General features: G+C 43.0%; 1 protein-coding gene and 1 pseudogene across 2 annotated transcripts in view; both read left to right on the plus strand.

Annotated features, from left to right (window-relative positions):
- The window catches only part of PIGL (phosphatidylinositol glycan anchor biosynthesis class L), a 62,007-nt gene that overhangs the window by 12,333 nt on the left and 26,167 nt on the right, over nt 1–23,507 (plus strand). For both annotated transcript variants that reach the window (XM_016196440.2, XM_016196441.2), the window contains exon 2: nt 2,889–2,988. In XM_016196440.2, the coding sequence (XP_016051926.2) occupies nt 2,889–2,988 (100 nt within the window). The remainder of the gene's footprint in view (nt 1–2,888; nt 2,989–23,507) is intronic.
- LOC107524543 (serine/threonine-protein phosphatase 2A 55 kDa regulatory subunit B alpha isoform pseudogene) lies at nt 14,205–21,085 on the plus strand (annotated as a pseudogene).

The raw sequence follows: 23,507 nt of genomic DNA on the forward strand, positions 1-23,507 counted from the left end.
TACTGAGCCAAACTGGCCAGGGCTCCTTTTGATTTTTAACCACATAAATCTTTTACCTATTTAAAATCAACAAATTTAAAATCTTTAAAGTAAAATAAAATGTCTACCTTTATACATGTGGTATATAAATGTAGGTCTTTACAAAGTGTCTTTAATTTGTTTAAAATGACATTATGCTTGCTAGTTATTAGTTATCACAAAACAGAAGACTTCACTAAGCATACAATTATTTATAAGCTTATGCACACACACAACGTAGTTCTATATAAATAAATCTGCATTAATCCCATTTATTTTCTGTTTTCTAGAATAATGATCTTCAAGCATTTTTTGGTCATATTTTCCTATATGTACATATACTCCCATTATATTACCGTATATTTATTTATAATTATAATAAGTACATGGACCACTGAACTAATGTATACATTATAAAACATTAACAAAAGTTGACATTTGTAAAAAAACAAATAAACAAGGTAAACAAATTAAGAGAAGAAATTCTAAAGCTTTTTCTCCACCCCAGTAGTTTATCTTGTACTTTCTGGGGTACAACCTCCCTACTTGGACACTGTTCTAGAACGTTTCAGTTAAGAACTGCTGCCCCACTGGGTGCGGCTCAGAGGTTGAGCATCGACCTAGGATTCAGGAGATCGTGGTTCGATTTCCGATCAGGGCACATGCCTGGGTTTCAGGCTCGACTCCCAGCCGGGGACGTGCAGGATCAATGGTGTGCAGCCAATCCATGACGATTCTCTCATCATTGATGTTTGTCTCTCTCTCGCTCTCTTGCTCTCGCTCTCGCTCTCCCTTCCTGTCTCTGAAATCAATAAAGATATATTTATATATATATATATATATATATATTTTTTATTTTTTTTTAAAAAAAAAAAAAAGAGCTACTGAAGGGCCGGGCCTGTGTGGCTTCGTGGTTGAGCATCAATCTATGATCCAGGGGATGATGGTTTGATTCACAGCCAGGGCACATGCCCGGGTTGAGGACTCCATCCCCAGTAGGGGGTATACAGGAGGCAGCCGATCAATGTCTCTCTCATCATTGATGTTTCTCTCTCCCTCTCCCTTCCTCTCTCTGAAATCAATAAAGACATATTAAAAAAATAATAAAAGCTGAAAGATCTCAGGTACTCAATTTGTTGAAGTGCCCACATATTCACCAAACTTAGTGAAAATATTTAAAGTGATTGACTTCAACTCCCTAGCCTATTTTAAATTCCTTAATTTAAACCAAAGCAGTAAAACTGGCTCCAAAAACACATTTGCTTCGATTCTAGGCAGTTTCTCACAGCTATAGTGAGAGTCTGATTTGCATCGCCTCTGAACTTAGGAATCACATCCCTAGTATACATTAGACTCTTAATCACCAAAGATCAACTAACCTTGAGACAAAATGGGAGCAGTTATGTGTACAGAGAGGAGCCTAAAATGGTAATGGCATCACAAAACTGACTAGCTTCTATCTTTAAAAATACGTTAACACAACTAACAGACAAAGTGGAAACAGAGACATGGATGGATACATTTTTTTAAAAAGTTAACTCAGGAAATTGTGCTGTTATCTGGAGTCTTTTTAAGGTTAGTAAATGTAATGACTGTCTCCTATCTGGATTTAAACAGCTCAAAACTGAGCATTAGAGTAATCCCTGCGGAAGGCTAAGGTTTCCATGGAGTTCTCTGCGTGGCCCGGCCCAGCCCAGCCTGCAGAGCCTCTGCTGGTGCCTCAGGAGAGCCTGCAGAGTGCCAGACACCAGGACGACACAAAGTTGAACGAGACCCTGATTGTTTAGGTCAGTGACATTTAGGAATTCATAATTCGATCATGGAGAAAAGTTCATACTCAAAACCAGAACACTCGAAATGATTACTTGCCAGGGAAAAACAGGACAAGGCTTCCCAGAGGGAAGGCCCCTTGGTCTGGACGATGAAGGTGAACTGTGTAGTTCAGGAGGAGAGGAACAGGAGCAGTGGGAAGGTAAAGACAAAGAAGTCCAGGAAAGAGAAATTAACAGCTGGGTGGAGTGTATCATCTCGTGTGAGTGGTGTCAGGAAAGCCGGGCATGACCATTATCCGTACCTTACACACGGAGAAGCTGGCTCAAGAAGGCTAAGTAACCAGCACAAATCACATGCAATCACCTGCTGCAGAGGTTCCTTCAGGCCTGCGTTAGCTAGGTGAGTGCGTGTGGTGGTACCAAAATTTTACTGTATATCCTTCGTAAGGATACAGAGTTGAATTTACCAGAACTATTATTAGGAAGTATAGTGTACGCGCTGGGAAAATAAAGGATACATAAGCTATTTGAGATGCTGATGTCCTCAAGGTCCCATAGGGCATGCTGGCGTAGCTGGTGCTAAACTTCACAGGAGGCTATTTTCCTGAATGAGGCCTGCACATTTCCCAGTAATACTCAGGAGCCTCTTCTTTAAATAAATGTTTAACAGATAGTTGAGGACTATTAATTTAAAGGGGCTCAAACTAATAGTGTGCTCAGGTGCCCCACTTGTTGTGACTGGTTATAGAAGGGTTAATCCTAAATCTGCTTAACTCCAAAGCCGTCGCTGTCTGAGATGTGCAATGCTGCCTGTGGCATGAAACTAAAATGCAGACAGGCAGATAGGCAGCCAGATCGACAGAGAGATAGATGCGGAAATGGGGAAGAATTAAATGGTGATTCTAAAGATTGTACTGCTGGTAGTCTTCTCACAGGAGTGTCTGATTACAATCTTAGTATTGTATTTTATTCAACTTTTTATCATAACCACAAATTTTTCAGGTAGCTTAAATCCTTTGGGGAACAAGATGAGGTAAGAATGAGTGAATTCATAAATCTCTACTGCTAAATCTTCCACTGTGTATTTGTTATCCTCAGGAAATTACTACAATCAAGGGGAGATTCGTAAGAAAGAACTGTTGCAGAGCTGTGATGTTTTGGGGATTCCACCCGCCAGTGTAATGATTATTGACAGCAGGTAATTCATCTGTATTTAATGATTTGACTGAGAACACATCCAGTGTTTTACCATTAATGATGTTGGTTGCTGGTTATGAAAAATATTCTTCATCATGTTAAGCGCTGTTGGGAAGTGATGTTCATTGTGTTAGAGTGGGGGGGGGGGTTCCTGTTCATTTCAGTGCCCTACAAAGAGATATGGGGAAAGTTTCAATTTATTCTCAGTTTTACTTGGCTCAGGGTAAACTATTGGGATCGTCGTAGGGGAGTTTCTTCTCTCTCTGTGCCAGTGGGTTTTGTAATGCTTTTTTTTTTTTTTTTTTTTAAATATATCTTTATTGATTTCAGAGAGAGGAAGGGAGAGGGAGAGAGACAAAAACATCAACGATGAGAGAGTCATTGATCGACTGCAGCCCACAACCTGGGCATCTGCCCTGACTGGGAATCGAACCCCGATCTACTGGATCCTAGGTTGATGCTAAACCACTGAGCCACGCTCGACTGGGCTTTTAATACTTTTAAAAGCACAAATCTAGAGCCAGACTGCCGGGACTAAAACCCCAGCTTTATCAGATTATTAACTGTCCCACGTAGGCCAGTTGCTTAATCTCTGTCCCTAAACTTCTTCCTCTGTAACCCTTGGAAGATACATGGTTTTGAGTCATTTTGTGAAAGAAATCATTTGCTCACTTGTTTTCAAAGATGATGTGCTTCCCTTTTACATGGTGGGTGGGTATATGTTGTGATTTATTTTCTCACTATTAATATTAACGATAATATTAATGGGCTCCTCAGCTCAGGTACCCAGTGTGCACCCCTGTGCAGTGATAGCTTTGGCCCAGCACTGCAAGGTGTTGTTTTGAGGGTGAGATCTGAATTGTGAGAACTGTACTCAAACCAAAGACCTCAGCTTGGTTATCAAGATGTTTATTCTTGTCATGTCTTAATTTATTACATGTTTTATATATCCTGAAGATCGTACAGCTTCAACAACATCCCCTACTTGTTGAAATGCTATTGTAGAGGGGTAGTAAAGGTAGTAAACTTGTTAAAAATAAAAATTTCAAGAAGCCCCAGTTTGAAGATGCAAAGAAACAATGTATCTTAGCCTGCTCGGGCTACCATAGCAGAATACCATAGACTGGGTGGTTTAAACAATCGTAATTTATGATCTCACAGTTCTGGAGGCTGGAATTCACAGATCACAGCCCAGCTGGGTAGGTTCTGGAGAGGATATGCTTCTGAACTTGCCAATGGCATCCTCTCAACCATATGTTCACATGGAGGGAGAGAGAGGAGAGAAATTTCTCTCTTTCTCTTCTTAGGCCACCAGTCCTATAGGATTAAGGTTCTACCATTATGACCTCACTTAACGTAAATTACTTCTTAAAGACCCTATCTCCAAATACAGGCACACTGGGGGTTAACGCTTCAACAGGTGGATTTGGGGAAGATGCAGTTGGTCCCTAGCAATATGCAAGCTTTCATCTTTCAGCCTCTTACTTCATAATCCAGAAAAAGCAGAGCTTTAGAATTTTACTTTAGGTGATTTGGATTCTCATACTTCAAAGGGAAGAATGAAGGCTAAGAAGAGAAGAGAAAGTTTTATGGCGGGCCGACACTCACAATAGTAACAGTAAATCTGCATTTACCCATTATTGTCAGTACCGAAACTGTACTAAATACATGATCTTAGTCCTTAAAATATTCCAATTACTTGTCTGATATTATAGATAGGAAACCGAGGAATAGTGAGAGGTTGAGTAACTTGCCCGACGTCATCCAGCCTAGGTGGTAGAGCTGACTTTGCATTGAAGCAGTTTGGCTCCCCACGCCATGTCTGACACGTTCTTTCACAAATTATCTCATGTAATTCTTCCACTACCTGCAGGATAGGTTGTATTACCCTTTTTCACACAAGGAAACTGAAGCTCAGAGAGATTAGACTCCCCTGAGGCCTGGCTGGTGTGGCTCAGTGGTTGAGTGGTGAGTCATGCATCAAGAGGTCGAGGGTTTGATTTTGGGTCAGAGCACATGCCCTGGTTGCATGCACGATCCCCAGTAGGGGGCGTGCAGAAGGCAGCCAATCCATGTTTCTCTCTCATCGATATTTCTGTCTCCTTCTCCCTTCCTCTCTCCCTAAAATCAACAAAAACATATTTATTTTTTTTTAAATATATCTTTATTGATTTCAGAGAGGAAAGGAGAGGGAGAGGGAGAGATAGAAACATCAATGATGAGAGAGTCATTGATTGAGCCCGCAACCCGGGCATGTGCCCTGACCAGGAATCCAACCCCGATCGCCTGGATCCTAGGTCAACGCTCAACTGCTGAGCCATGCCCGGCCGGGCTAAAAACATATTTTTAAAACAAGAGAATCCTCTGTGGTCTCAGAGAATCCTCTCTCTTTTTTTAAATATGTTTAATAAATGGCAGTGCTAGAATTCAAAGCAGAAAGGAAGACAGAATCTATTCCCGGCTTTCTGCAGGAAAGTAGGCCACGGCACTTGAAAGACCAGTGTATGTCTAAGAGTCCATTTAATGACATAGTGTGTGGTCAGTTTTTCTTCTATCATTCTGAACTTCGTTGCTAGATTTCAGGGAAACATTTAGCCAGAGGAGCTTACTCAAGTAAACCCCTTAAAGAGGGGAAAACATTCAGTTCTCAAGAAAAGAGTCATAATTTCGGTTGTTAGGCACCTAAATGGATACTTTCAGTAACTCTCCCCAGTTCCTTAATATCTGTGGATTCTGTTAGTTTAATGAGTCATGTGATACTAAAGTGCATGTTGTTAACAGATACATATTAAGTGCCTGGAATGGGCAGGGCACCGTGATAGATGCTAAAGAGAGAAAGGAGCAGTTTAAGAGACAGGAGCTTGCCCAGCCGGGCGTGGCTCCGCAGTTGAGCATCTCCTAGGATCCAGGAGATCCTGGTTCAATTCCCGGTCAGGGCACATGCCCGGGTTGCGGTCTCCATTCCCAGTCAGGGGTGTGCAGGAGGCAGCCATTCAATGACTCTCATCATTGATGTTTCCATCTCTCGCTCTCCCTCTCCCTTCCTCTCTCTAAAATCAATAAAGACATATTTTTAAAAAAAAGAGAGAGAGAGACAGGAGCTGAGCAGCAGGAGCCGGCAGGACCTCCCTGGCGCTGCACCTGTGGAGGGCTGTTACTGCGCGTGCTGAAGGCCAGGCCTGCAGAAGATCCGAGCCTACCCTTGGGGTACCTGGGAATTGCATGTGATTGGAAAGTGCAACCTCTGGATTTAGTACTCATTTGTTGCTTTTGTGCTTCTTAGTATATTAGGAAGAATCCATAGAATTATTTCATTTATATTTCAAAGGAAAAGAAAATAAAAAGCACCCACATATTTTTGTACGCATAGATAGTTTCTAAAAGGATGCATACCAGACTCCTTAGGGTAGCTGCTACTGAAGTGGGGCTGGGAAGAGGAACACTTTCATTTTTCACTTTCACAGAATTTTGTACAGTTTGATTTTTTTAATGAAGCCTTTATTACTTTTAAAATTATATATATGCACACACATATATATATTTTTTAAGACTACCTGACATATCTCATAAAACATTCTTCTCTCTCTACTCAGCTTCTATCCATACGAGTGCCAAGTTAGAGATAAATCTGTGTACATTTTGATATTTGATATGATAAAGTCAAAACAGAATAGAATTCCTTGGAAAAACAGTAATGCTTTTAAGCCTTCTTATAAACACTGTGGTATTCTCATAGGCCTCATTCTCGTGGGTGAGTGGGAAGAAGACCTGACACACTGCTGCAAAGCACTCTGGCTAGCATAGTGGGGATTCAAGGGGCCTGACTGTGACGAAATAAAACAAAGCTCACCCCTTATTGTAACCCATGACCACTGAAGTGCTCCGGGCCCAGTGACCTATTGTTTGGCAAAACTTGCAAGGTCTCAATGCTGTTTGTGGTCTGATCACTGCCTCCCTGCTCAGCCCATCATCCAGCCCTGTTTTACCCACATCACATCCATTCCCGTAACAAAAATAGGTAGGACTGCCCAGTACCCCCAGCTGTGTCTCCTCCCTACCTCTGGTCTCCTATTTAAGCTGGGCCTCAAACGTACCATGCTTTCTTCTGCATGCACACCTTTGCCTGTGCCAGTGCCTTCCTCTCGCATGCTTCCTCACTTCTCAACACCCCTTACTTTGTCTCTTTAGCCAGCTCCTATTCATACTCAAACCTCAGTTCAAGGATCACCTTAGACTCTGGCACCATCCTGATTTGCCCAGATTTTCTTGGACAGTTTCGTTGCATTCTCATTGTCCCATTATATCCTAGCATGCACACTAATTTTCATTCTATGCCAGGAGCCCCTGTATTTTTTCTTCCTGTATCCCCAATCTTTGTCATAACCCTTGATACATAGTAATTTCTCAGCATATGTTTGTTGAATAAATGAATGATTCCACTTATACCCAAGCTTTCTACCTGTGGCCAGCATGTAAATGTGTGGTCTTGAAGAACTTGATGGATGCCTGTGCATCTCAACCTTCTTTCGTCACTTTTTCTTCTTCTACCCAGAAGTAGTGATTAGCAAACCATTTTTCAAGACACGTGAAATTGTTTTCAAATTCTTTAAATAAATAAAACAGTCTGGGTTCCTGATTTGCATAGTTATTTTTAACCCTTTAGAAAGTTCTAAGTGAGTATTACAGTTTGGAAGGATTTTTCTACATCTCTTTATTTTGCCATTCCATAGATTTGGCTACATTGTCCTAAGGTTTCAATACATTAAAAATCTCATTTTTCCCAGTGCTTGTCTTAACAAGACTTTTACAGGCTAATTTTAGCTGAACAAGGAAATAGAGTCCAGTAACTACTAGGAAACATAAATTAGCCTGGCTTACTAGCAGTTCCTGGAAGTCTTTGTGTTTTCCAACAAACTCATGCAAATCGTGTTGTGAAAGAGAAGCCACAAAGCAGAGTCTGGGACTGTTGGGGTTATGTTGGTCATTAAACCCCTCTCCTTTTGAGGTCTAGGAGGAGCTTTCCCCCTACAAAAAGCAAAAAAAACGTATGCTGGTTGCCAGAGTGGCTCTGACCAAGTCTCCTCTCACTGTAAGAGATGAAAATAAAGCCTCCTACAATTCCCTTCTCCAAATACACAGAGAAGTGACTCAGCCAAGGCTCAAGGGCACAGTTCCAGGCCCAGTTGGCAAGAAAAAGGCAGGGCTCCAGTCCTCCCACGAGGTGCAATGGACAAGAATGTTTCCTAGAAAAGAAAGGGAAGGAGACTGAAGTGGGCCTCGCTGATCTGGACTATTATGTGAAAACTGAAAGCTGCTTTGGTACTACTTCAAAGGCAGATTACTCTGGGAACTGAAGGGAGGCTGGGCCTTTAAGTAACACGACTGGGGGAGTCAGTGCCAAAGAAGTAAAGGGGACCAGGTGGGGTGGCCTTGACAGAGCATGCACTTGTCAAGAATGCTACTCCTTGAAAATGATTGCAAATGCCACAAAAATGGGGTTCAAGGTGACTCTGTATTGAGATATTTATTACAATACTGTTTATAATAACAAAAAAATGGTAGCAAACTAAATGTAATAGTAGACAATTAATTATATAGCGATGATCCGGCATATTAAACCATTTATAGTTTTTTATGCATGTTTAATAAGCCAGGAAAGTTTCCATAATATAATATGGAGTTTTTAAAGCAGTATATACTTTCTTCTTTGCACTTTTCTGTGTTTTCCATAGTTTCAAGAATGAGCATTTGTTAATTGTAAAACAAAAGTTTTATTAGCTTTATTTTTAAATATATTATTTTTAATTGTATCTTTTTTAGCATTTAAAAAAATTAAAGACTATTTTTTTAGAGCAGTTTTAGGCTCACAGCAGAACTGAGAGGAAGATACAAAGCTGTACCCTTTGCCCCCACCCCACACAGGCATAGCCTCCCCACTACCACAACCCCAACAGAGGGGCACATGTGTTACATTATAACCACCCAAAGTCTGTCATTTACATTAGAGTTCATTCTTGGTGTACATTCTATGGGCTTGGACGTATGTATAATTATAGGTATCCATCATTATAATATCATACAGAGTATTTTCATTGCCCTGAAAGCCCTCTGTGCTCTGCCTATTTATCTCCCTCCCCAACCCCTAGCAATCACTGGTCTTTTTACTGTCTCCATAGTTTTGCCCTTTTCTGAGTGTCATATAGCTGGAATCATACAGTGTGCAGCCTTTTCAGATGGGCTGCTTTCACTTAGTGATATGCATTTAAGGTTCCTCTATGTATTTTTATGGCTTGATAGCTCATTTCTTTTTAGCGCTGAATAATGTACCACAGTTTATTTACCTGTGCATCTACTGAAGGACATCTTGGTTGCTTCCAAGTTTTGACAATTATGAATAAAGCTAGTGTAAACATCTGTGGGCAGATTCTTGTGTGTTCAGGTTATAGCTCTGCTACAAACCAGCAGTGTGTTCTTGGGCAAGTAATTTTCCCTCTCTGGGCTTCTCTTTTTTTATATGTAAAATGACTGAATGAGAAGGTGGTTTTACCTAAAGCTCCTAGATATAAATGGAGGTTTATGTACTCAACTCAGCAATATATTGATATTTTTAAGTGCTTTCCACTTTATTAAGCACTTTTACAGTTTATGATATCCACAGTAGAATGTGTGTATAAAGAAACTCAAAGTAGACCTTTTATTAACCAAAATAAGGCTGGCCAGCTTGCTCTTACCTCTACTGTCATAGTCCATTCAGATTGCTATAACAAAAATGCCATAAACCAAGTGGCTTATAAACAATAGGAATTTATTTCTCATAGTTCTGGAGGCTGGGAAGTCCAGAGTCAACACACCAGCAGGCTCTGTGTCTGGTGAGGGCCTGTGCCTGGTTCATATCTTCTGGATGTGTCCTCACATGGCAGAAGGAGCAAGGCAGCTCTCTGAAGGTCTCTTTTATAAGAGCACGAGTCCCGTTCATGAGGGCTCTACTTAATCGCCTCCCAAAAGCCCTGTCTTCAAATACCATCACATTGGCAGAATAGATTCCTATGTCAACACAGGAATTTTGAGAGGCACAAATATTCAGTCTATAGCATCTACAAAAATTGTAAAAATCAAAAACTTTGGATAGGAGGCAATTAATTCTCTAAAATGCAAGTCTTATAGGCAAATAATGTGAGTGTCCAGAAGAAAGGTTGTTGGGTTGGTCTTTCAGATTATTTTTCCATAACACCCAGTTCCAAGAAGTAATTCGTAGTCATTTGTAGAATGTTCTATAGAGCCCTTGGGATGAGAAAAATTGCAGCTGCCTGTGTGCTTGCGATTAAGATGACGTGGTACTACCTCTGATAGTTGGGTAAGACTAGACCTAGTTCCTCAAGGCCGAGCCACCGCTTAACTAGTAGTGAAAGGATTTATAAGTTTTATTCATTTTTGGATTTTCCTTTTTTCTTTCTTTCTTTAAAAATAATGCATGCTTACCCTCACATATACAGTCAATTGATCTGCAACAATGGTTCCAAGACGATTCAATGGGGGAAGAAATGCTGTTTTTGACAAATGGCACTGGCATAACTAGATATCCACATGTAAAAGAACAAAGTTGGACCCCTTCACAGTATACACAAAAATTATCTCAAAAAGGCCTAAATATAAAAGTTAAAAGTATAGCCCTGGCCAGTGTGGCTCTGTTGGTTGGGTGTCGTCCCAGGTACCAAAAGGTTGCCAGTTATTCCTGGTCACGCACATGCCCAGGTTGCGGGCTGGATCCCTGGTGGGGGCCATGCAGGAGGCAGCCATTCAGTGTTTCACTCTTACATCAGTGTTTCTCCCTTTCCCTCTCCCTTCCTCTCTCTCTCTAAAAATCAATTTAAAAATCTTTCAAAAAAAAAAAAGCTAAAAGAAAATACAGGAGTAAATCTTCATGAGCAGGATAGGCAAAGCCTTCTTAGATATAACACCAAAAGCACATACAAACAACAAAAGGAAAAAATAGACTAATTGGACTTCATCAAAAGTGAAAAATGTTATACATCAAAAAGCACAATCAAGAGAGTCAGGCCCTGGCCTGTGTTGCTCAGTGGTTAGAGCGTCTGCCAGCACACCAAAGGGCTCAATTCCCTGTCAAGTGCACGTACCGGGGTTGCAGGTTCGATCCTGGCCCTGGCCAGGGTGTGTGCAGGAGGCAACCATTTGATGTGTCTCACATAGATGTTTCTCTCTCTCTTCCCCCACTTCCACTCACTGTAAAAAGCAATGGAAAAAATATCCTCGGGTAAGGATTAACAAAGGGGAAAAAAAGAGAAAGTCAAAAGATAACTCGTAGAATGGGAGAAAATATTTGCAAATCATATATCTGATAAGGAATTAATATTCAGGTATATATAATATATTTTATACTATATGTTACATATAGAATAATATGTAACATAAAATAATACTTTAAAAAACTCTTAGTGTTAACAAAAGACAAACCAATTTAAAAATGGGCAAAGGACTTGAATAGACATTTCTCCAAAGAAGACATACAAATGGTGAAGAAACACAGGAGAAGATGTTCAGCATCGTTAATCAGTACTGGAATGGAAACCAGAATCACTGTGAAACACCACACCCACTAGGTTGGCCATATTTTAAAAAATAAAATAAAAAGGAAAATACCAACCATTGGCAAAGATGCAGAGAAATTTCAAGCCTCATACATTGCTGATGGGAATGTAAGATGATGTAGTCCCTGTGACTCCTCAAAAAATTAAACATAAGCCCTGGTCAGGTAACTCAGTTGACTAGAGCATCGTCCCAACAGGCCACGGCTGCGGGTTCAGTCTCCAGTCAGGGCACATACAAGCATCAACCGATGGATGTGTCAGTACATGGAGCAACAAATGAGTGTGTTTCTTTCTCTCCTTCTCTCTCCCCCTTCCTCTCTCTCTCTAACATCAGTAAGTGAAAAAAAATTAACCATAAAATTACCATTACCCAGCAATTCTTCTCTGACGTAAATGCCTAAAAGAATTGGAAACAGGTATTCAAACAAAAACTTGTACAAGAATGTTTAAAGCAGCTCTATTTACAGTAGCCAGAAAAATAGAAACAGCCCACATGCCGTCAGCTGATGAATGGATAAACAAATTTGGTACATTCATATGCTAGAATATTATTCAGCCATAAAAAGGAATGAAGTACTACTACATAGTACAGCACGGATGAACCAGAAAAACATTCTGCTGAGTGAAAGAAGCCAGACACCAAAAGCTCCATACGTTGCTTCCATTTATCTCAAATGTCCAAAAGAGGCAGATCCATAGAGACAGAAAGTAGATTAGTGGTTGCCAGGGGCTGGGAGGATTGGGAAATTGGAAGTGATTCATAATGGGGTTCATTTTTGAGGTGATTAAAATGTTCTAAAATCAATTGTGGTGTTAGTTGCAGAACTCTATGAGTATACTAAAAAACAGAAAAAACATTGAATTATATACTTTAAATGGGTGAATTGGGCCCTGGCTGGGTAGCTTATTTGGTTAAAGCTTTGTCCCCATAAGCCAAGGTTGCGGGTTCGATCCCCAGTGAGGGCACATACAAGAATCAACCAACGGTGCATGAACAACGGGAACAACAAATCCATCTCCTTCTCTCCCTTTCTCTAAAATCAATTTAAATTTTTTTTAATAAATCAGTGAATTGTATAGTATGTGAATAATATCTTAATAAGGCTGTTATTAGATAATAATATACATGCTCGTTGTAAAAACAAACACACATCAAGTGAAAAGTGAATGTCCCCATTTGTTCTTCCCCCATCCACTCACCTCCTTAGAGAAAACCATTGTCAACTCTTTGATGTGTAAACTTCCATACCTTCAAAACTTTCCAAATATGTATTTATATACAATCGTAAGTATAGTTCTTTTTTAATATTGCATACTATGACATGGAATACCTTAAAATAATTTACTTAATATGGTGTTCCCTGGCCTCACCAGAAGAATCATTAACCTTCATGAAATAAAGAACTCCCCACTACCATTCACTCGGGAGTAACACGGAGAGTAAGAAGCCGTTTGGTTATACATTAGTGCCTGCAGTGTAGGCTTCTACTTTCTGGGTTCATTTGGGGTCTCCTATTTGAAACCACTCTTCAGTGATCATTTTTCTGCCCATAGTGTCTTAATACCTGAAGCAGACCAGCTCTGAGAAATAACTGTCTCTTTGAGATGCCTCATCTAGAATGCTCTCAAAAAGGAATTTTGTGTATACAACATACTCCTTTTAAGTCAAACCAGTTATCTCAAACACACCTTCCAAAATTATTGAAACTCTGTCTAGCCACTTTCACAGCAGAGCTGGGCCTCCCCGGATCTGAGTGAGATGACTTGCAGGTGCCTTGTACTGCCCACAGTGGTCTTTTAGTCCCTATAGGCTAAGTAAGATCAAGAATAAAGGACCCATTCTCAGAAAGCTGGGGCTTACAAGCCCAGCACGTAAAGGGGATTTTTCTGGGCTTGGGACCCCAGGATGCCTCCCCAGGCCTTTAAGAGCATCACAGTCCATATACCTTAGGAAGAGGAAACGTGCTGACTGTCCTACTGGGAATCATCCCAGCCTGGGCAACTTCTTGCTACTCACCCTGAAGAATGGGAACTGGGGGTCCTTCCATTCAGGCAGCACTCTTCTTATCCTAAAGAGAAGTGATTAGGCATATTTGAAAACTACGCCAATATAAAGAGACCCCAGGTGGTCAGTTAGAGTCTAGAAAACTCAGTGTTGTCCTACATGACCTTGCTCATTTCTAGGATAAGACTTAAGAATATTCCATTACTTCATTTACTGTGCCAGGGACTGTTGGGCAACTGAAAGTTGTCGATTCGAAACCATAGCTTTAGGGGGCAAATTGGGGTAGTAACTTACCTTATAGGCCTCTCATGTTGACCAAGTCAGCAACCTGAAAAGCCAAGTATAGTGACTGGCAAGTGTAGCTGCTCAAGAAATATATGTCTTTTCCTTTTTCCATGTTTTTTCTTTAAGGGGGTAATAGAAAACAAGTTTATGAATCTAGATCTTTGAATTCTTTTGGGAGCTAGTCATATTATAGGAGTTCTTTGGCCTTTAGGTCTTAGGAATAAACCTGAATTTGTGGTTTCTAATTTGGCTATTAGTCTTTCTTTAACCACCAAGTTCAGACTCCATACTTTCACTGAGAGCCAGTCCAGAGGGTGCAACATGGGCCACTACAAGTCTTGCACAAGACTAGCCATGGTAAAGAGGTTGGCCCAGCTCTCCTGATGCAGGCAGCTGCTTTGCTCAACTCTACATCAGGCCTGTGCTGGCAGCCTGGGCTTAACTGGTAATAAGCAAGGCAGACTCACCCCTCAAGGACCTCCTAGTCTGGTGAGGAGGTGAGAACATGAATTTTCAAAATGTCGTAGTAAGAGTAGAGATAGAGCGCAAGGGGAAATGCAGAGAAAGATCTCACAGGAGAGGTACTTGGCCTAACCTGAGATTTGGGGCAAAGCTTCCTAAAGATGATGACGGTTCTACATGACCTGAGCTGAGTCATGAAAGAGAGAAACACAGGCTGGTGAGGAAGCCGCAGGAGAACATACAGATAGAAAACCCAAAGCACCAGAGGCCCCAGGCTGTGGGATGTGAACACTGGGGGCGTAGTGGTACAGGCCAGACTGCAGTGTGAAATGAAGCCTTCTCGCTTCCAAGCCATTTTCTTTCTGTTGCACTTTCTTTTTGAGAGAGAGAGAGAAAGAGAAGCATCCGTTTGTTGTTCCGCTTACTTATTTACGTTGCACTTATTCATTGGTCGTTTCTTGTGTGTGCCTGAATCGGGATTGAACCCATGACCCTGATGTCTGGGGACCAACTGTGCCACCTGGCCACAGCCATCACTTCCTTTCCTCCTTTAGTGAAATATTATCAGCAGCTTGATAATAACAGCTGGCATATCCTTACTCTGTGTCCGACACTATTGTACATAATTTAAATTTATTAACTTGTTTAATTCTCAATCCTGTGAGGTAGATAGTGTTATTACTCCTGTTTTACAGATGAAGAAACAGGTTAAGTAACTTGCCCAAGGTCTCGTGTCTGCTTTAGCCATTGCACTGGCTTTATATCCAAACAGGCTACCTAGAGTGGTATTTCATAAGATATTAGAATTGACCTGCAGGCCAGGTGCAGCAGAATTACCTGGGGCATTTGTTAAAACATGGACACCTAAGCTCCACTGTAATCTTGAATCTAATGGGGTGAGGGATCAGGAATCTGCTTTTTTTTTTTTGCTTTTTTTTTTTACAAACTCCCCAGATGAGCCTAAGACACAGTAATGTTTGATAACCTGTGGGCTGGAGTCTCTAAGTTGCAGCTTCAAATTTCTGCATGAGAGAATTGAAGCCAAAAAGCTTGGGTCAGGTACTTTGGGCGAGTGGGATTATTTGGACTTTTTGCCTAGGAATACAGACATGGGAGCAAGGTTTCTGATAAGAATGCAAGGGCAGAAAAGACTGAGAGTAAGGGAGAAATTACTGGTCTCTAGTCACTTGGCATTCTTGGGGTAAACCTCTGTGTGTAGCCCAAAGTACGACATATCCCCTTACCCAGTGTACAAGATAATACAGCCTTAGCTCTGACTTCAGTTACTTCTTACAAGACCACAGAAGCAATAAACAGTTTTTTATTCTGGGTCCTTGGATGTGGCTCCTTGGATAGGGCCTCTCGCCCCCATCTCAGCCCCCTTCTGCCTAACTGATGAGAATGTAGTTCCTTTTTTCCCCCACAAAGATTTTTTTCCCACTGAAGATTTACTTTCTCTGTCATCTCTTTTTCCTCTTACCCTCCAATCCATTGTCTTCCTAACTTTGGAAATCACAGTTTTAGAGGAAAGACTTGCATCTATAAGGTAAGGCATAGAGAAGCATCTTTCACTGGCCTAGTTGAGCTGAAGAAAAATCAGCATGTCTTTCACTACTCTTGCGAAGCCGTCTGAAGAAGGTTCTGCAGAGCCTAACTACAGGGAGTAGTAGGTGACAATGTGGGCATGTTTAATCCCTCAGCCTCCAGATGGGGCTGGCATGGCATTCTTTAGGAGCAAAAGTCAGGACAGGAACTGTCAGATGCCAGGGCCAGAGGCACTCTTAGCCAGAAACACGCAGAAATCCAAGTTCCAATGCTCCAAGGAGTCAGGGAAGGCTGCAGGGCAGAGCCAGGAGATAGGATCTTGGAGTTGAGATCAGCTGAGAATGACTGTAGAGGGAGGGGTGTTGTGTGCATTCCCGCAGCCCTTGGTTTGCTAGTCTATCCCCTGAGCTATCTGGTTAGACCGGGTAAGTAAAAGATTTGTCTCAAGTGTTCAACCCGGTTAACTCCATAATCTTGCGTTTCATTCATTAATCTTTAAAAGTTACAGAGCTGAATCCATGCCCTCGTGGAGTTTTCCTCAGCACTAGCCTGTACTTTTAAGATTATAATCGTATATGTCAGTTATACCTCAATAAAATTTAAATTAAAAGTAACGGAAATATGTGGGGGGAAATTATAATTAGATGTGAGCCTCACTGTCACTGTCAGTCTTCCATTTAATCCCTACTCTGGCTTCACCATCCTGCGTGTGTTCTTATTTTGCAGGTGGTTTCCTGGAGTGATCCCCTGTGGTCCCACATAAGTTTCAAATTGTTCAGTAGAACCTGAGGTGAATTTATGTGGCATGTTTTTCATTATATGATTATCAGTCACCTACCTAAAAACATGCTAGGTTATCCTTGGAAGTTACCCTGAAAAAAGTAGACATAACCTCTCCCTTGGACTTATGTCCAGTGTAAACTGTTATTTCTCAACCTCTTTATAGTTGTAACATATTATTCATGATTGCTCAATTTAACAACATCTCTTTTTCTTGAATAGATTCTAAAGATATCATAGAACATTTATTGAATTCCCTTTTTAAATAAAGTATATTAAAATTAATATAATTATAAGTCATCTTAGAGAATTTTATAATTTCTCCTGGAGCTAGATTCAGAAATAGAATTGGGAATTTCCCAGGGACTGTATGACCTGGCCCAGCTCCACTTCCTGTCTCATGAGGTGACAGCTGGCAGGCACATCTGTGCTCTGATTCTCTTCTTCTCTTAAGACAATAGGGTGTCACATTAGATTATCCCTAAGGTCTTTTTCACAACTAACATTTTGTGATTCAATAAACAGAATAATTGACCTGCTATAAGGTATGACCCTAAACAGGGTTTCCAAATAAAATACAAGAGGCCCAGAACCCATTCCCTTTTATGCCATTTGTGAAAGTCTATTTCACCATTTACCTATTGTGAGCCTGCTTGTCTTCTGTCATTTGTCTTTAGCCTATAATAGGTTGTGAATGTCAAATTGCTGCTTTCTTGCCTTACCTATAAAATAAATTCCCAGTATTTAGAGAGAGAGTTTAGAAATTAGAGAGGATAGAAAACAATGCTCTGTTTCCTAGAACTGGATGTCAGGACTACACCTAGACATCTGTTATTTACAGCCTTGTTCTGACATTTCATCAGTAATCCTGACCCATGACACATAATTTGTTACGCCCATAGCATGCTTTAGTACAGGAGTGGGGAACCTTTTTTCTGCCAAGAGCCATTTGGGTATGTATGACATCATTCTGGGGACATACAAAATTGTCAACTTAAAAATGAGCTATGAGGCCTTTGCTTGATTTGCTTCTGGACCCAGGGCTTGGAAAAGCAGATCTTGGTCCTGTCCAAACACACTCAGCCCCAGCAGAGGGAACCACAAGCTGTGGAGTGCACAAAACTTAAAACAGGGTACTCAAGGCCAGTCACAAAGAGTGTCTGACATTGGCCTGCACCAGATACCATCCAAAAGACTGGGAGTCCTAGCAGACCTACCTAATACATAGAAACAAATCTAAACAGGCAGTCAAAATGGGGAGACAAAAAAACAAGCCCCAAATGAAAGAACAAAAGAATTCTCCAGAAGAAGAGCTAAATGAAATGGAGATAAGCAATCTATCAGATATAGAGTTCAGAATACTAATCATATGGATGCTTAACAGCATGAGAAAAGGAATGGGAACTATGAAGGAAATTAAGAATGACATAGTAGAAATAAAAAATTAAATTAAAAATTGGAAGAAATAAACAGCAGATTAGAGGAAGCTGAGGATTGGATCAGCAAATTAGAAGACAGGATAGAAAAAAATCAATCAGAGAACCAAAAAGAAAAAACAGTTAAAAAACGGGACAGTTAAGGCATCTGTGGGACAATGAGAAATGTAACAATATTCACATCATAGGAGTACCAGAGGAGGTCGAAAGTAAGCAAGAGCTAGAGAACCTGTTTGAAGAAATAATGGCAAAAAACTTCCCTAACCTGGTAAAAGAAAAAGTCACACAAATTCAGGAGGCACAGAAAATCCCAAGCAAGAAGAACCCAAAGAGGCCTACACCCAGATACATGCCCGGCCGGGTGTGGCTCAGCAGTTGAGCGTTGACCTAGGATCCCGGCGATCAGGGTTCGATTCCCGGTCAGGGCACATGCCCGGGTTGCGGGCTCAATCCCCAGTCGGGGGCGTGCAGGAGGCAGCTGATCAATGACTCTCTCATCATTGATGTTTCTCTCTCTCTCCCTCTCCTTTCCTCTCTCTTAAATCAATAAAGATATATTTAAAAAAAATTAGGAGTCACCTGCCCCTGCCACTGCCACCACCTCTGCTGGAGAAAGAGCAAAAGCAGGGGAGCCCCGGAGTGAAACTCACCCTCCTGCTCATTCATCTGCCCACCTGGCCTCCCTTCTCCCCCACCCCCAACCCCAAACCCACCCTCTCCGTTCCCCCATCCCCAGGTGTGTGTCAGGGGGATGAGTTCGTGAAGCGGAGACACACACACACCGCCCCCCAGGAACCTGGCAGGGTCACCATTTGCAGTGCAACCTGGCAGAAGCTGGAGGAGGGAACCATATTCAGTGGTGTTCTTCTCAGGTGAAAGAAGCAGTAGATGATGGTGTAGCAGAAGCAGGTATAATTTCTACAGTAGAATTTAATCATTCTGGAGAATTCCTAGCAACAGGAGATAAAGGCGGCAGAGTGATCATCTTTCAGCAGGAGCAGAACAGAACCCAGTCTCATAGCGAGGAGAACATACAGTGTACAGCACCTTTCAGAGCCACAAACCAGAGTCTGACTACTTGAAAAGTTTAGAAATAGAAGATCAACAAAATTAGGTGGTTACCCCAGAAAAATGCTGCTCAGTTTTTATTGCCTACCAATGATAAAACAATAAAATTATAGAAAATCAGCGAAAGGGACAGAAGACCAGAAGGGTGTAACTTGAAAGAGGAAGGTGGGAGGTGTAGCGATCCTACTGCACACCAGTGGTTAGGCCCTGGATCTCACGTTGAGGCCAGTCCATGAAGAACATTTGCCAATGCTCATATATATCAATCAACAAAATTTCCATTGATAGTGACGACGAAACATTTATCTGCAGATGATTTGCGGATTAATCCTTGGCATCTGGAAATCACAGACAGGCCTTTTAATAACGTGGACATCAAGCCTGCCAACATGGGAGAGCTAACGGAGGTCATTGCAGCAGCAGAATTCTGTCCAATCAGCTGGAGCACGCTTGTGTACAGCAGCAGGAAAGGAGCTATTCGGCCATGTGACATCATGGCCCACGCCCTGTGACAGGCATGCGAAACTCTTTGAAGAACCTGAAGATCCCAGTGACACATCTTTTCTATTTTTCAAATCATCTCTACTTCTGCTGTAAAATTCAGCCATGGTGGTCGATATATGATGACTAGAGACTGTCAATCAAAATTTGGGACTTAAATATGGAAAACAGGCAATAGAAACAGACCAGGTGCATGAGTACCTCAGAAGTAAGCTTGTTCACTGTATGAAAATAACTGCATATTTAACAAATTTGAATGTTGTTGGAATGGCTTTGATAGCGTTGTCATGACTGGATCTTACAATAATTTCTTCAGAATGTTTCACAGGAACACAAAGCAAGACATAACCCTAGAGCAGGGGTGGGGAACGTCCGGCCCGTTGGCTGTATACGGCCTGCAGAATCATTGGGTCTGGCCCTGCCAAGGCAACCGCAGGCAGGATTTGAAATTCAATAAATCTAGGAACTTTTTTCATAGCTCATTTTTAAGTTGATAATTTTGTATGGCCCACGAATGATGTTATAAATATCCAAATGGCCCTTGGCAGAAAAAAGGTTCCCCACTCCTGCCCTAGAAGCATCACGGGAAAACAGTAAACCTCGCGTGGTTCTGAAGCCGCCAGAAGTGTGTGCAAGTGGCGAGAGAAAGAAAGAGGAAGTGAGTGTTGACAGCCTAGACTCCAAGGACATGCCTCGTACACCTGGCACCCCAAGGAGCATAGCATTGCTGTAGCTACTACGAACAGCCTGTATATAGTTCAAGACAAAGTGAAGTGGGGCTGGCATTCCTAGCTGAAGAGCCCCCTTCCTGCTAGTTGAGATAGCTGAATCTAGCATTCGTACCGAAAAAGAGAGAGGTGCACTGTGGTGCCCCCTTCCAGTGTTTGACAATGTGCCAGTCGACAGCACATGTTTTTTAGCTCCGTGGAGAAAGCCCTGTGGGATCGTCACCTGGTGTTCTCCGTGTCTGCTGGCCGCATAGGTCGGGGTAGGGCACTTTAGTTCAAATGACTCCTTGCACCATCTTGCCCAATGGACTAGACTGGGCTGTGGCAACACTGATTTACCCCACTTTTTATGTCTTCCATTGTGATGACGTCAAACACAGTGAAAGCCTTCAGTCATGCTTATGAGACTTAATTGTGTGTCCTCATTACTGTCATGAGTGGGGTACATCCCTCCCCTCTTTTTAAATTAAATACAGCTCATTCTGACTGTGGCTTATAGCGTTCCTCCTCTTCTGGCCTCCTGCGCTCTTCCCCTTCATGTCTCTTCCCCTTGCCCCCTGCACCCAGTCTTGGTGGTGGTATATTAAAAAAAGAAAGAACAAAAGCACATCAAATGAGTCAGTTTGGGGCCCATAGTAAAGAAGGGGGGTTATATATTGCAAACAAATGTTTTCATAACAGTTGGCTGCAATCACTCCTTTCTCGTATCTGACGCTGAAAATAAGAGGGAGAAATACTGCTACTGAATAAAAGTGGTGGAGAGAAAAATAACATAGCAAAAATTTCAGGCCACAGAAGAGCCAGAGACCAGTCAAAGGCTATGCTGCCCCTCTCTCCTCTGTTCCAGATAACATTACCAGCCTGCTTAGGAGATTCCTTCTCTGTCTTCACGCGTCCGAGAGTACTGCAAACCCATTCCCACCACCACCCTCTCTGTCAAGAGTGGGGGAAGGCCCTGGCTGGTGTGGCGCAAAGGTCAGAGCCTCGGCTGCCCACCAAAGGGTCACAGATTTTATTCCCAGTCAATGGCACGTCCCTGGGTTGCAGGTTCGATCCCCTGCCCAGGTCAGGGCGCGTGCGGGAGGCAACCAGTCAGTGTCTCTCACATCAATCTTTCTCTCTCCCTCCCTCTCTCTCTCCCTCTCTCCCCCTTTCCCCTCTCTCTCCCCCTCCCTCTCCCTCTCTCCCTTCCCCTTTCTCTAAAAAAATCAATGGGAACATTTCCTCCGGTGAGGATTAACAAAATAAAAAAGGAGTGGGATAAGAGGGAAGAGAGCACCTTTTTGAGGTTCCCGGGGGCAGGTAGAGTCTGTGCCTTCTGCGACTAGCGGAACAGGTTTTCTCTCTCGGGGCCCCTGAGCGAGGGGGCAAATTGGGAATTCTTTTACCCTCATCTGAGGGTGTGTTTCCATTGATTCCTTTTAGGGAGAGGAAGGGAGAGGGGACCCGGCCTCCTGCACGCGCCCCACCAGAGGTTGAACCCACAACTTTGGGTGTGTGGGATGACGCCCTGACCAACTGAGCCGCCCGGCTAGGGCAGAATGGCAGTTTTTACAGAAGGCTTTCTCACATGAACTTTGCAGGCTCCATAGGCTTATTTGCCGCAGTCACGTGAAATGCATCTCTGGGGCCGCGCAGGCCTGTAGCTGACCTCGGCCTAATCCCTCACAGCCATGACTTGCAAATCCCTTCCATGTCCTATGAGAAAGGAAAACCCACTTTATGGTTGGGGTTGAGCGCTTTAAGCCTTATGCGGACAAAGGTTTCCTGGGACGTTTGGCCTTTGTCTGGGCTGCTCAACTGCTGGAAGATGGGCCGCTGACCCGAGTAGGGCCCGGCCCGTTGCTTTCTAGGCAGGCCCCCCTTTTCTCAGTTCTCTCACTTTTTCTGACTTTTCCTTTCTCCTCTACGTCTGCCTCCACTGTGTTTCTTTTCCTGCATCTTAGGCCGGTCATCGGTGGTCCTGACACCCCCAGGAGTTGCCAGCCTCTGCCTTAGAATAAACGGCGCTTCCTCAGCCTCCCTGCAGCTTAGACCTCCCTCGGCGCCCTCCTGGCCTCCACCGCGGGTCAGTGGCCGGCTCCTCAGACCCCGAGGCCTCGCACCGGCCTGGCCCGAGGGGTGTTAGCAGCCTGAGGCCCTCGGGACTGCTTGGCCTGGTAATCTTCCACGCTCTCAGCTGGCCTGGGCTCAATGAACTCAAGTGACCTTTGCCCGCCTCGGACGACAAAGGAAGTAATCAAGTTTAGAAAAGCGCCCGAGGTGGGCGGGGGAGGGGCGCTGAACCTTCCTGCTGGGCCTGGCAGCCGCCAGACCAAATAAGGGTGTGCGAGCGGCTCCCTCTGTTCGAAAGTTCAGGGTGCAGTGTGCAAAAGTGGAACTGGGCTTTCAGAGAGATAAGCGATTACCCAACCCTGGTGGAGCTGCGGCGGCAGTTTCCGTGTGGCCAGCCTCTCCCTGCAGGGCTGCGCCGGGGAGGCCGGGGCTTTCCCAGCTCGGGAGAGGAGGGAAGGGGGCTTTCCTTGCCAGGGCCTTGTGACTGCTCTGACTGAAGGAACTGACAGCCCACAGATTTTAACCCAGCATTTCCATGACTACGGACAGGGTTCTCAAGAGTGCCAGCCAGGGTGAGTCATTAGAATGTGTAGAAAAGGTCAGCATGTGAGGACATTCAGCCAGTAGGAAAACAAACGTTATGTTTATGAACCCTCACAAGCTGTCCGTCTATCTTGTTTACTGAACACGAAGGTCTAGGGCAGGGCTAAGTTTGGGGCACTTGCTCTCAGTGTTAACACTATGTTTGCTAAATACACCCCAGGGCAGGGCCTGTGAGGATTGTAGTTATCAGACCAAAAGATTAGCAAGGGCCGGCTTTCTCTGTGGTGTTTGATAGCTTCCAAACTCTCATTCTCCTCAGAGGCCTTCAGAACCAGACCAAGGGCCTTGTCTGCGTAAGGTGCTTCCTGTGACAACCACTGAGTGATGGCACTGCCATGGCCAAGGAGTGCTGCTACCCCAGCCTGGTGATCTTTCCCTCAGCCCTTGCCCTCTCCTTCCCCCTGCAAATCCTTCACGTTCTGCAGCAATGCGAAGCTCACCACTGG

Source organism: Miniopterus natalensis, chromosome 17 (assembly GCF_054644295.1).
Source record: "Miniopterus natalensis isolate mMinNat1 chromosome 17, mMinNat1.hap1, whole genome shotgun sequence".
NCBI classification, from domain to species: Eukaryota; Metazoa; Chordata; class Mammalia; order Chiroptera; family Miniopteridae; genus Miniopterus; species Miniopterus natalensis.